Raw genomic sequence first — 14,037 nt, forward strand, 5'->3', positions numbered from 1 at the left:
AGTAGAGACAAGGTTTTACCATGTTGGCCAGGCTGGTCTCAAGCTCCTAACGCAAATGATCCACCTGCCTCAGCCTCCCAAAGTGCTGGGATTACAGGTGTTAGCCACCATGCTCGGCCTAAGTGTCCTTTTATTGGCTATTAAACATGTGACCAGAAAGAGTTACATGGGGACCATCATTTTCTGCTGCAAAGACGGTCTTTGTTCATTATGGTTGGTATAGACACTAATGACACGGCCATTTAGAAATCCAACGTCCCCACAAGCAAGGAAGGGAAATGACACTTAACTGAGCATATTCTATTTGCCTGCCTCTAAAGTAATAAAACTAATATTAGAGGCCGAGGTGGGTGGATCACCTGAGCTCAGGAGTTCAAGACCAGCCTGGCCAACATGGCGAAACCCCATCTCTACTACAAATACAAAAAAATGAGCCCAGCGTGGTGGTGGGCACCTGTAATTCCAATTACTCAGGAGGCTGAGGCAGGAGAATCACTTGAACCTGGGAGGTAGAGGTTGCAGTGAACCGAAATTGCACCATTGCACTCCAGCCCGGGCAACAAGAGCAAGACCCTGTCTCAAAATAATAATAATAATAATAATATGATAATTTGTGTTTGTACAGAACTTTATACTTTTCCAAGAGGCTTCACATTCATTGTAGTGTTGAAGCCTCTAGGGAAACCCCATGGGGCAGGTAAAGTGAGTCTTAGCAGGTTTTCCCAGATTGCCCAGCTAATTAGTGCTGCTGGTAGCATTAGGGGCAGACTGCAGCTTCCTAGGGCCCCAGCCCATTATCAGGGAATCTTGCCTTTAAAAGTTGCTGAAAGGCTTAGTGTAAGCCCCAAGAAGAACCTTTCTTCCCTCTGGGTGGTCTCAGGCCCTGGGGTAATGAAGGCTTGTTTGTCATTCCATGTTTCCCAGACTCATTAGTCTCCTTTGGCTTTTGAGGCTTTGAAAAGACAGTGAGAGCCTCCTGGGATTAAATTTTCTCAACTGATTAGAAAGTTTCTGCAAATCGCCCTGGCCTTTCCCAGAAGAGGCCGTGGGTGTGGTGCACACAGTGTGGTTGGCTTCCAGCTTCCTGTCCCTCAGTCTGGGCAGGCGGAGAACCTCAGCCTGTGGGGGAGGGGTTCTCAGGGTGGAGAAGAAAGAGGTCTCTGTGGCTACAGGAGCAAACAGGGTCTGAGGGAGTGGCTAGAGCAATCCCATTCTCCCGTGCCCACAGTGGGACCCCCATCTGTGCTGTGATGACCCTGAGATCCCAGAGGAAGCAGGTGGTGCTGGCCATTCTTGGCTTTGAACTGCCCCCTTTGTAAACCCCTGGGCCCTTCTCAAAGCTTCAGGAGCCCAGTCCCCTGCTGTGGCCCCCCAGACCCTCCTGCCCAGCAAGGCTACCTCCTGAATTTTTCTTTTTCTCTTCTTCTCCGTCAAAACCCCTATTCCTCAGGTTCCATGGGTAACTCCCATGTCATGGGCACAGTGTTCAATTGAGAATCAAGTCACCTGGGTTTAAGCCTCCATCTTCCACTGACTGCCCAGGTACTTCCCCCATCAGGGACTGCCAGCTCTGTACAGTGAGGATCATGATACCCATGACAGGCTGGATGTGAAGCCCAAATGAGATGAAAGTCCTGAGATGCTAAAAAGAGACAGCTATAGACAAGATACCAGTGTTACATGGTGGGTATTATTCCCCTCATTCAGTGGGCTGTCATAGATCTAGAGGACTGTTCTGAGAAAAACTGTGGAAATCTAAGGTGTTTGGTCTTTCACAATTGTGTCATTCTTTTGGCCAAATCCAGGCCCTGATGCTTGAGATGGATCAACTCTAGTTCCCCCTCCACCATCCTACAACGAACACTAGCCTCTCACAGAATTCTTCCACATCTTTCAAGCTTTTGTAGGAGCAGACACAAAAACAATGAGGTACCTGTTCTGCAGGCTTGTAGGCCTGGGGAGTCCAGCCCTCTGGCCTTGAGGCGCTCAGACAGGTGCATTGCATGAAAGGTTATTGAGACAGCTGCAACCCTCTTCTAGAGGCAGATTCAGCTGCACATCTAGTTTACAGAATCCTCTAGAAATACCTGGACACGGGAGCTGTGTCCCCAGATCTATAGCATCAGCTCAAAGGGTACAAGCTTCAGGGCTTGCTAGGTTTTTTTTTTTTTTTTTGAGATGGAGCCTTGCTCTGTTGCCCAGGCTAGAGTGTTGTGGCGTGATCACAGCTCCCTACAACATCCACCTCCCAGGTTCAAGCAATTTCCCTGCCTCAGCCTCCGCAGTAGCTGGGACTACAGGCATGCGCCACAGTGCCTGGCTAATTTTTGTATTTTTAATAGAGACCAGGTTTTGCCATATTGGCCAGGCTGGTCTCAAACTCCTGGACTAAAGTATCTGCTTGCCTCGGCCTCCCAAAGGGCTGGGATTACAGGCATGAGTCACTGCGCTCAGACTAGATTTTTAAATCTTACCCATACAAGGGTAGAGGTACCTGTTCATTATTTTTAGCCAATCCACCTATCTTGAACACCATTTATTTCACCAATGAATTAAATCATTTCTAATATGTATTTATTCTAGCATTCATTTATTATGCTAATTAACAAATTCTCTGATGCAGACTATCAGATGGGCCTCAAGACTGTGGGTCTGCGGGCTCTTTCTTTTTTTTTTTTTTTTTGAAAAGGCATTCAGCTCTGTTGCCCAGGCTAGAGTACAGTGGCTCAATCTCAGCTGACTGCAACCTCCACTTCCTGGGTTCAAGCGATTCTTCTGCCTCAGCCTCCTGAGTAGCTGGGATATTACAGGTGCACGCCACCACTCCTGGCTAATTTTGTATTTTTAGTAGAAACGAGGTTTCTCCATGTTGATCAGGCTGGTCTCGAACTCCTGACCTCAGGTGATCCGCCCACCTCAGCCTCCCAAAGTTTTGGGATTATAGGCATGAGCCACCACTCCTGGCCTGTGGGCTCTTTCAAATGCTCTCTAACCAGCCTTGGAGTGTGTCTTCCTGATTCGGACATTTCAGATGTTAACCAGGCACCCCTCTGGTATAGATTAAAATGAACTAAAACACATACATTTCACATTCTTTCAGGAGAAGCCTTTAAAGTAAGTTCTAGAACTGACTTTGCACCAGATCCCCCCAGGGGCTCAGTGAGCGGGAGCCACTGGAAGGGAAGTCCTAAGTGTCACCATACACACATCTCCCATGGGCCTGGCACCAAGAGCATAGAACGTGCTCCATCTTGGCTGGAGAATGTGACCCAAAAGGGGACATGCCCACACTGTGGTGTGTTCCAAACTTGGACTCGTTTTTAACTAAGGAAGTTTCTAGAACGGAAGTACCACAACTCCTGGTTGTCTGAAAATGTATCCAGAGCCGACCTCTTCGCCCTCCCAAAGACAACAGGCACATGTGGGGTTGCCTCGCCCCAGGCCACTTCCATTTAGCCCTGGTCCTGTGCACTGACTCAGTTCTCCTTCCCTTCAGGAGTTGGTGACGGAGGCAACGAGCTGGGGATGGGCAAAGTCAAGGAGGCTGTGAGGAGGCACATACGGAATGGGGATGTCATCGCCTGCGACGTGGAGGCTGACTTTGCCGTCATTGCTGGTAAGCACTAGGATGGCCACCCAGTTGGGCTGGCTACCCAAGGTGAGAGACCTCGCCTGGAGCCTGACCAGGCCAGAAGCTCTTCTTCTCTACGAGTGGTCCAGAGGGCACCAGAGCAGGAAGGGGAGGTGGTGCTTAGCCTCTGGCCTTTCATTCAGTCATTCAACAAACATTTACAGTGTGCCAGGCTGTGTCCTGAGCACTGGGGTTATAGCTGCAATGACCCTGCTCCACAGAGCTCCCATTCTAGGATTGGGAGAGTCAGAATGAGCCCTGACAAATAAATGCATCGGATGATTCTAAAGAGTAATAAGAGCTTTGGGGGCAATAGTACAGGCAGCCGAGAAGGTGATGGGAGGGCCACTTCAGATCGGCGGTCAGGAAGGCCTTTCTGAAGAGAGTCAGCCGCGCTTTTATCTGCATGGACAGTAAGAAAGCCGTGTGGTAGGTGTTTGGAGGATGCAAGAAACTTTCCACCTTCCCTTTCACCTGCTTCTGGCTTGGGCGGCGCTGCGCCTCCCCACTGCTGCCCCTCTCCTGCAGGACCCACCTTTCCTGCATCCGGATCCTTCTAGGTCTGGTCTTCCTCCTTTGACCTCACCACAAATTTCAAGAAAATTGGCAGATATGGGCCAGGCGCGGTGGCTCACACCTGCAATCTCAGCATTTTGGGAAGCCGAGGCAGGCGGATCACCTGAGGTCAGGAGTTTGAGACCAGCCTGCCAAATATGGTGAATCCCCACCTCTACTAAAAATACAAAAAACTAGTGTGGTGGCACACACCTGTAATCTCAGCTACTTGGGAGGCTGAGGCAAGAGAATCACTTGAACCCAGGAGTCAGAGGGTGCAGTGAGCCAAGATTGTGCCATTGCACTCCAGCCTGGGAGAAAGAATGGGACTCCGTCTCAAAAAATAATAAAAATAATAATGAAAATTGGCAGATATCTGAGAAAGGCTCTCCTAATTCACAGTTGTAGCCTGGAGAGAAATGGAACCTCGTGGGAACCAGTGCCAGGTGGGAAAACCTGGATCGTAATTGAGACATGGCTGAAGGCTAAGAATGGGCAAGTATGAGCGTTTAAAACTCCAGAAGACTCAGTGGTCTGGGGCCCTCGTGCTCCTGAGTTTTGACTCTGGGCGCTCAACCAAGTTCTCATAGTGAATATCAGAGAAAATTCTCCTCATGCTTGGCATCAGGGGAAGGGAAAAGTGAGTCATTTTCAAGTAGGCCAGGCCATTCTATTCTTCTTGTTCTTCTTTTTCTTTTTTTCTTTTGAGACTGAGTCTTGCTCTGTCACCCAGGCTGAAGTGCAGTGGCACCATCTCAGCTCACTGCAACCTCTGCCTCCCGGGTTCAAGCGATTCTCCTGCCTCAGCCTCCTGAGTAGCTGGGATTACAGGCACGCGCCACCACACCTGGCTAATTTTGTTATTTTTAGTAGAGACAGGATTTCACCATGTTGGCCACACTGGTCTCGAACTTCTGACCTCAAGTGATCCACCTGCCTCAGCCTCCAAAAGTGCTGGGATTATAGGTGTGAGCCACCAGGCCCAGATGATTATAACTTTTTAGATACAACACCAAAGGCATCATCTATGAAAGAAACTTCACTAAAATTTCAAGCTTCTGCCCTGCAAATGGCAATGTTAAGAGGAGGAGGTTGAGTGCAGTGGCTCGTAGCTACATTCCTAACACTTTGGGAGACCAAGGCAGGAGGACCATTCGAAGCTAGGAGTTTGAGGCCAGACTGGGCAATGTGGCAAGAACTTTTCTCTACAAAAAAACATTTTTTTTTGAGGCAGAGTCTTGCTCTTTCTCCAGGGACCGGGCTGGAGTGCAGTGGCACAATCTCGGCTCACTGCAACCTCCGCCTCCTGGGTTCAAGCAATTCTTCTGCCTCAGCCTCCCAAGTAGCTGGGACTATAGGCACATACCATCATGCCCAGCTAAATTTTGTATTTTTATTAGAGACGGGGTTTTACCATGTTGGCCAGGATGGTCTCGATCTCTTGACCTTGTGATCCGCCCGTCTCGGCCTCCCAAAGTGCTGGGATTACAGGCGTGAGCCACTGCGCCCAGCCCAAAAAATTTTTAAAATATTAGCTGGGCTTAGTGGCATCTCTGTCTGTTTCCCAGTTTTCAAATGGAGACAATAATGATACTATACCTCAAAGCTTGTTGTAAGGACTTCAAGAGCTAGTCTATGTAAGGCATTTACAACAGTTCCACATGTTATAAATACTCAATCAAAGAAGATACTCCATTCTATTGAATATAAGATGTCATTGACAGCCAGACACAGTGGCTCATGCCTGTAATCCCAGTACTTTGGGAAGCCAAGGCAGGAGGATCACTTGAGTCCAAAGGTTCCAGGTTACAGTGAGCTATGATTGTGCCACTGCACAACAGCCTGGGTGACAGAGTGTGACACTGTTTTTATTAAAAAACAAAAAAACAGGCACAGTGGCTCATGCCTCTAATCCTAGCACTTTGGGAGGCCAAGATGGGTGGATCATTTGAGGCCCAGAGTTCAAGACCAGCCTGGCCAACGTGGTAAAACTCCATCTCTACTAAAAATACAAAAATTAGCACCTGAAGTCCCAGCTACTAATGAGACTGAGGGAGGAGAATCGCTTGAACCCAGGGGGTAGAGGTTGCAGTGAGCTGAGATCAAGCCACTACACTCCAGCCTACGTGACAGAGCAAGACTCTGTCTCAAAAAAAAAAAAGATGTAATTGATTACGAGCATTACCAATAATTTACATACTACTAAGAAATGAAAACACAACCAATTATAACTATAAGATGCTATTAATTGTAAGATATATCTCAGTTTCAGAGATGTAATGAAAGTACATCTTAAAATCAATAAAATACAGTATCATTTTTATCACGTGGTCTTTACCTGCCATATTTTGATATATGCCTTGTATCTTCATGCCATATACCTTTGTACTCACAAAGTACAGGTTTTTTGTTTGTTTGTTTGAGACGGAGTCTTGATCTGTCACCCAGGCTGGAGTACAGTGGCACAATCTTGGCTCACTGCAACCTCTGCCTCACAGAGGCAGAATCGTTCAAGCGATTCTCCTGCCTCAGCCTCCTGAGTAGCTAGGATTGCAGGCGCCTGCCAATACACCCTGCTGATTTTTGCATTTTTAGTAGAGATGGCGTTTCACCATGTTGGCCGGGTTGCTCTCGAACTCCTGACCTCAGATGATCTGCCTGCCTCGGCCTCCCAAAGTGCTGGGATTACAGGTGTGAGCCACTGTCCGGCCAGCCTGGGCCAGGGGTGGGGAGGTTTGTTAGATGGATTTTTTTTAACCTGGATTGCTCCCATTCCTCCACCCCTCTTCTGGTAAAATTTTACTCAACCTACAAGGCCCATATTAAATGACCCCTTTTTCTGTGACTCTTTCCTAAACCAGTCAGAATGAGCGCCCCGCACTCATGCTCCCATAATCCTGTGTGAACACCTCCGTCGCAATGGCCCATTGCTGGCTGGCTGCACAGTCCCTCCTGTCTGGCCAGGAGTCACCTCTCTTTCATGGTGCTCTAGCACCTAGAGCTTAGCAGGCCTTTCATCAGTTCTTCCCCAGCTGCCTGGAGAAATCAAGCAGGTTTCAGGGAAGAACCAATGAGCTGGTCCTAAAACTGGGGAATGAGCCCTTTGGGCGCGGCTGATGGAGAAGGAAGGGAAGCCTGAGGCTGATTTGGGAGTGATCTCTGAGTGCATGAAGCGGCCACACGATGCAGTGTGACGGGGCTGTTTCCTGCCCTCTGAGGGTGGGCTTCCTTGTGGCACGGGAGATTCAGGTCGGCCAGAAGGGAGAGTTTCTTCATGTTGAGTTCTCTGGAATGGGTTTCTAGGGTTATCACCTAAACCGTTTTCTCTGATGGTCATTAGCAGTGTATTACCCAAGTAGTTTAGAGCAAGGATTCTCAAAGTTCAGCTTAAATCAGACTCACATAGGGGGCTTATCAAAACTCAGCCAGGTGCACCTATAATCAATCCCAGCTATTTGGGAGGCTGAGGGAGGAGGATCACTTGAGCCCAGGAGTTGGAGGCTCCACCCCAATGAGCTATGATCGTGCTAGCCTGGGGGACAGAGGGAGACCCCATCACTTAAAAAATTAAAAATAAAAATAAAGAAAACTCAGCTTGTTCCTCTCCTGTCCTCTCCTGCTGAGCTTTTTATTCAGTAGTTCTGGGTTGGGGCCAAAGAATTTGTGTTTCTAGCAAGTTCCCATGTGATGCTGGTGCTGTAGGTCTGGGGACCAGTCCTGCAGATAGTTTGGCTTCCTAGAGGGAGGCTGATGGACACACGACCTTTCCAATTCCATGATGGAATCTTGTTTTGCTGTTCTAGGTGTTTCTAACTGGGGAGGCTACGCCTTGGCCTGCGCGCTGTACCTCCTGCACTCATGTGACATCCACAGGCAGTACCTGAGGAAAGCAGTTGGACCCTCCAGGGCACCTGGCGATCAGGCCTGGATGCAGGCCCTCCCGTCAGTCATGAAGGTAACAAACCCCGCTGGCCGCTCACCTGCAAGCAGTTTTTACCCTGCATGAGCAGCAGGCCTGAGGTCCTAACCATAGCTGAGGGCTGGCAGCCTGCTGCCCCCCAAAAGCCAGAGGCAAAACCGACTTTGAAGCAAAGGTCTCCTGGATCCAGTGCCATTTAAGCTACTCATGGTCCTGAGTCACGTGGCAGGCCTGATCCAAGTGACCATTTTCCTTCTAGTTTGACTTTAGGTGAGTTGCTTAGCTTCTCTGAGCCTCGTTTTCTTCATCTGTAAAATGGGGGCAGTCAGCATTGTTGTAGGAGCTGAATGCGTCGCCCCTGGTGGGTACTTCATACTGGTAGTAGGGGACAGGTGTCCTATCAGCCCCTCCAAGGAGTTCACCACCCAGTGAGGCCACTGAGACCTCCAGAGTGAGACAATCAGTCATGCTAAGGAAAGCTCTAAGGGGGCCAGACGAGGAGTGAAGAGAATCCTGCGGAGCCTGCAGAATAAACTGGGTAGAAGGAGAGGAACCCTGGCGGGAGGAATGCGGGGAGCAGGGGCTGGGAGGTGAGGACAGGCTTAGTGACGGTTTGGGGGAGACAGCTCTTGAGGTGGAGAACAGGAGAAAGCAGGTGAAACAAAAGCAGAAGAGGGTCTGCCCAGGGCCCTCCCTGGTCCAGCTGCATGTGGTGGCTCATGTGTGTAATCTCAGCACTTTGGGAGGCCAAGGCGGGAGGATCACCTGAGCCCACAAGTCCAAGACCAGCCTGAGTAACGTGGGGAGACTTCATCTCTACAAAAAATTTTTTAAAATTAGCCAGGCCTGGTGGCAGGTCCCTGTAGTCCCAGCTACCAGGGAGGCTGATGTGGGAGGATTACTTGAGTCTGGGAATCCAAGGCTGCAGTGAGCTATGTTCACACCACTGCACTCCAGCCTTGGTGACAGAGGGAGACCCTGTCTCAAACAAAAATCCCTGGGAATGGGCAGATCGTGTTAGCTGGACCCAAGAACAGCATGACTTTCTCCGTGAGAGGCGGCAGGGAGCCACTCAAGGGCTTTGAGTAAAGGAGTCGGAGCCCCATTCGGTGGCTTATGTCTGAGCTCCTCCGACCACAGAGGCCATGCTCTGAGTGTTGTTTGCAGTCCATGTGTGCCAGTCTAACTTATGTGAACTCACACAAGCATATGGGGAAAATACAAAAGAGAGGCGGCCAGCTCCCAGCACCCGAGCCTGAGCAGCCGGGAGGCGGCAGGACTGGCTCTTCCTTCCTTGGGCCTCAGTCTCCGTGGCCCTCATGGAGCAAGCCCCGCCCCCAACTCTGATTTCAGGCTCTAACCTGCCTCTTCTGGGGCTCCTCAAGGAGATGGGGCCTGCCCTGCCTGGAGGAGAAGCTGGTGGACCAGACGTAAGGGACGTCCACGATGCCTCAGTCCCTAACGGGACACCTACTTGGGGAATTTGGACCTTGGAGAAATGGGGCCAAAGCTCTGACTTTACATCTAAATCTTGGGTCAGATGTGACTTCACCTGTGAGCAGACAGCAGCCTCAGGGAGTAGAGGTGGGTGTTGAAGCTTGTGGAAGAGGACTGGTCTGGGGAGATGGGAAGGAAGGCAATCCAAGAGGCAGGAGGCTGCTGAGCACTGAGCCTGCAGAAGAGCCCGCGTTTGGGTGGGCAGTTGCTATGAGTCCCTGGCCAGCAAGCAGGCCCCGTAGCCTCCCACAGTCAGCAACCAGGCATCTGCACTGCTGCCTCTTTTCTGTTTTTTTTTTTTTGTTTTTTTTTTTGAGACGGAGCTTTGCTCTTATACCCAGGCTGGAGTGCAATGGCATGATCTTGGTTCACTGCAACTTCCACCTCCCGGGTTCAAGGGATTCTCCTGCCTCAGGCTCCCTAGTAGCTGGGATTACAGGTGTGCACCACCACACCCAGTTAATTTTTTTTTTTTTTTTTTTTGGTTTTTTTATTTTTAGTAGAGATAGGGTTTCACCAAGTTGGCCAGGCTGGTGTTGAACTCGTGACCTCGGGTGATCCACTCGCCTCGGCCTCCCAAAGCGCTGGGATTACAGGCGTGAGCCACCCTGCCCAGCCTCTTTTTTGTCTTTCTTTTCTGTTGTCTTGTACCCTGTCTCTTCCCTGTTTCCTTCTGTCTGTCTCTCCGTCTCTATTTCTCTGTGCCTTTCTCTTCCTGCCCTGGCCTTTGTTTCTCTCCAGCACCTGCCTGGATTGGTGGTATCATTCCCATTTTACAGACGAGGGAGCTGGAGCTCTGAGAGGCCGGTGGCTTGGCTGAGACCGCCCAGCTGGGAGGCAGAGCTGGGATCTGAGTCTAGGTCTCACTGACTCCATTCTCCGGGCTTTCCCCAATACCGCTCAGATATGTCCCAATTCCTGGTAGTGCCAGGGTGACACAGGGGAGTAGGAGCTCAGGCAGCTGTGGCGACATTTTCAGAGGGAAATGGTCTGCCCTAGAGGGGCCCAGAGGGCCTTTTGTGCTTTCTTTATACTTCCTGGATCTGAACTGGAAAAAAACACGCAAGAGTTCCCTCACACATGATTCCTGATTCACACAGACACAAAAGAATGACCCCAGCCAAATAAATCCGCATAGCCCAACACACACCCACTAAAGACTGAAGCTTTTCTTTCTGCATTTCCACCCAGTCCTTCATAAGTTGATTAATAATGTACCACCCTTATAAAGAACATAGAATGGGGATTTTTTTTTTTTTTTTTTTTTTTTTTTTTTTGAGTCTGAGTCTCACTCTGTCACCAGGCTGGAGTGCAGTGGAGCAGTCTTGGCTCACTGTAACCTCCGCCTCCCAAGTTTGAGCGATTCTCCTGCCTCAGCCTCCCGAGTAGCTGGGATTACAGGCATGCACCACCATACTCAGCTAATTTTTGTATTTTTAGTAGTGACAGTGTTTCACCATGTTGGCCAGGCTGGTCTTGAACTCCTAACTTCAAGTGATCCGGCGGCCTCAGCCTCCCAACGTGCTGGGAACACAGGCCTGAGCCACCGCTCAAAATGGGGATTTTTAAAAGCAAAAGTACAAACAAACACACGTTTGTCCAGCCCCTCCCCTGGGCCAGGCCCAGGCTTGCTCTGGGGGACAATAAGGAGTCAGACATGGTCCCTGGGTGGAGGACTCAGGGCCCACTGGGGGGACAACACAGGACAGGCAATGTCAGGAGCCAAGATGGAATGTGCACAGTAAGCTTCGGTGGAGGCTGGGCGCGGTGGCTCACGCCTATAATTCCAGCACTTTGGGAGGCTGAGGTGGGCGGATCACTTGAGGCCAGGAGTTCGAGACCAGCCTGGCCAATGTGGTGAAACCCCATCTCTACCAAAAATACAAAAATTAGCCAGGAGTGGTGGCAGGTGCCTGCAGTCCCAGCTACTCGGGAGGCTGAGACATGAGAATCACTTGAATTTGGGAGGTGGAGGTTGCAGTGAGCCATGATCACGCCACTGCACTCCAGCCTGTGTGACAGAGTAAGACTCGGTCTCAAAAAAATTTGAAAAAAAAATTAAGAAAAAAATAAGACTTCTGTGGGAGCACAGAAAACAGGGCTTAGGTCAGAGAGTTCAGGGAAGGCTGTCTGGAGGAGGTGGCACTGAGCTGTCTTGAGGAGTGAGAAGGATATAAGTAGCCAGGTAAGGAAGGGTGGAAAGGGCCTTCTAGGCAGCAGAAGCCACATAGGCAAAGGTATAGGGACATGAGGCCATGCAGCGTGCAGGGGAAATAGCTAGAATCATCACACTGGAGTTCTGCGGGTCACCTGTGGGGGTCCTTGAGTTATCCAGAGATGCTGGGCGAAGCTGTGGCCTGAGCCAGTGGCAAAGCTTGATTGGTTGGGGCAGAGAAATGTCTCACAGCTCTGCTCAGTGAGTTGCTTCTAAGTGGAACCTCCTGCATTTGGGGACAGAGCTTCTTAGGGATCTGACTCTGACTGTGGCAGAAGTGGGCACCATGCCAAGGAGGCCAGGGAAAGTGGACACCAGTACCGGGGCATGCCCTGCCCACTCTGGCCCTTGGCCCAGGGGCGCCCCAGAGTGAGGGAGAGGCAGTTCCTTTGGGTTGTACTTGAGGGAAAACATTCCTCAAATGTCATCGAGGGCCAAGAGCCAATTGGTGACTCTTTACAGGGGCGCTCAGGGTACCTGCAAGGTCAGACAAGGAGGGCTTGGAGCTAAGGGGCTGGAGAACTTGGTCTTTCTCAGCTTGGGGGCCCAAAGCGTGCAGTTTGGCAGGGAGACAGAGCTCTGGGCAGGGGATGGGGTCCCTGGTGGGGACTGAAGGCCTCCAAGCATGGGGCCATGTTCCCCTCAGTCCAATGGAGGCCAGCTCTGCCTGGATGCGGGTCTGGATGTATACATCTATCCAAGGATACATAGGTATACATCCTTGCAACTACCACCAAGATTAAGACACAAAACAGTTCCAGCTTCCCAGGAGGTGGTTGGGGTCACTCTCTTTTCTGTACTGTGTAGTTTGTGGATTTCTCGTCTGTTTCCTAGGACCAAGTCCTTTATAAAAATGTCTGGCCTGCCTTGGGTGAGTGAAGTGGGTAGTTAGGAAGATCACAGGCTCGGCAGGCTGCCTGATTCAAGTCCTGGCTCCACCCACTTCAGCCTTGAGCAAGTCTCCAACCTCAGCCTTTCTCAGTTTCCTCGATTAGGGCCGTAACAGACCTACCTTTCGGTTACTGTGAAGATGAAATGAGTCCCCTTGTGTAAAGCACTTAGCACAGTGTCTGGCGTGTATTAACAGTAAGTGTCCAATAAATGCCAACCATCACCATCACCATCATCATCCTTCTTATCATGACAAGGTCCTTTCTTTACTTCAGTCAGGCTGGGGCAGGTGTCAGGGTGTCCCTGAGCCAGGCTTGGTGGTGGCAGCAGGTGGCCTATCCCAAGGAGAGCTCCCTCAGGAAGAGCAGAAGGAGGTGAAGGCCAGGAGACAGAGCTGGGCCTCCAGATGCTGTGTGGCGTCACATGGGACTGTCTGTCTTTCCCTGTGTGGTCGGGAGGCAGATTGAGCTGTTTCTTCCGCTGCCACACTCCCCAGCCCTGCCCAGCCAGCCAGCTCCTCCCAAAACCTTTTGCAAAGTGAGACCGTGATTACACCAGCCCCATCCTGCTCCATGGGCAGCCTCAGCACTGCATTCCTGCCTGCCTTGCCATTGCCTGTGCCAGAGCCCAGGGCCAAGGGAGTGCCTTTCCTCACATCCCAATCCATCTCGTGCCAGCCTTTTACAAGATATCACAAAGAAGAGGCACTCCCTGGGAGGGGAGAGCCAATGTCAGAAAGCTGATGCCTGGGCAGGAAAGAGGCTAAGGGGATGTGGGGCTTGTGGTGTAAACACCAGGAAAGGTTTCCTGGACGTCCCCACCTCAACCCAGTACTCAGGGAAGAAGAACACAGCAGCTCGACCTGTTTACATCACTGCATTGAAGTGGAGGCTGGAGGGAGCTGCCTGAGGGCTCTGGCCAGGCTCCCAACCCCTTTGTGCTCCATCTCTGCTCCAGGGTAGATACTGAGCACCTATGGTGAGCATGGTTGTGCAATATTCCATCAGCCCAGGGCACAGCAGCCACGCGGGTTGGGGAAACAGAAGAGGACCCTTTTATTCACATGTCCAGTGGTAGGTTGGGAGTGAGGGACCAAAGAGTGCGAGCTCTTGGAGGAACAAATGATGACTTATTTGTCTCTACTTCAGGGCCAGGCCCAGGGAAGGCACTCAGGAAATGTTAGATGGGGAGACAATGAATGGATGCATGGATAGATGGATGGATGGATGGATGAATGGATGGATGAGTGGATGGAGGAATAGAGGGTTAATGGATGGATGGATGGATGATGGATGGATGGGTGGATGGAGGGATGGGTGAATAATGGAT

The 14,037-nt window shown here is 50.6% G+C and overlaps 1 protein-coding gene across 1 annotated transcript in view; it reads left to right on the forward strand.

The window, feature by feature from the left end:
* DGLUCY (D-glutamate cyclase) overlaps window positions 1-14,037 on the forward strand; it is a 74,722-nt gene that overhangs the window by 56,029 nt on the left and 4,656 nt on the right. The window contains exons 11-12 of the mRNA XM_017546940.2: window positions 3,497-3,616; window positions 7,990-8,141. Of these exons, the coding sequence (XP_017402429.2) occupies window positions 3,497-3,616; window positions 7,990-8,141 (272 nt within the window). The remainder of the gene's footprint in view (window positions 1-3,496; window positions 3,617-7,989; window positions 8,142-14,037) is intronic.

The sequence above is a fragment of the Cebus imitator genome, unplaced genomic scaffold (genome assembly GCF_001604975.1).
Source record: "Cebus imitator isolate Cc_AM_T3 unplaced genomic scaffold, Cebus_imitator-1.0 Scaffold193, whole genome shotgun sequence".
Taxonomy (NCBI): Eukaryota; Metazoa; Chordata; class Mammalia; order Primates; family Cebidae; genus Cebus; species Cebus imitator.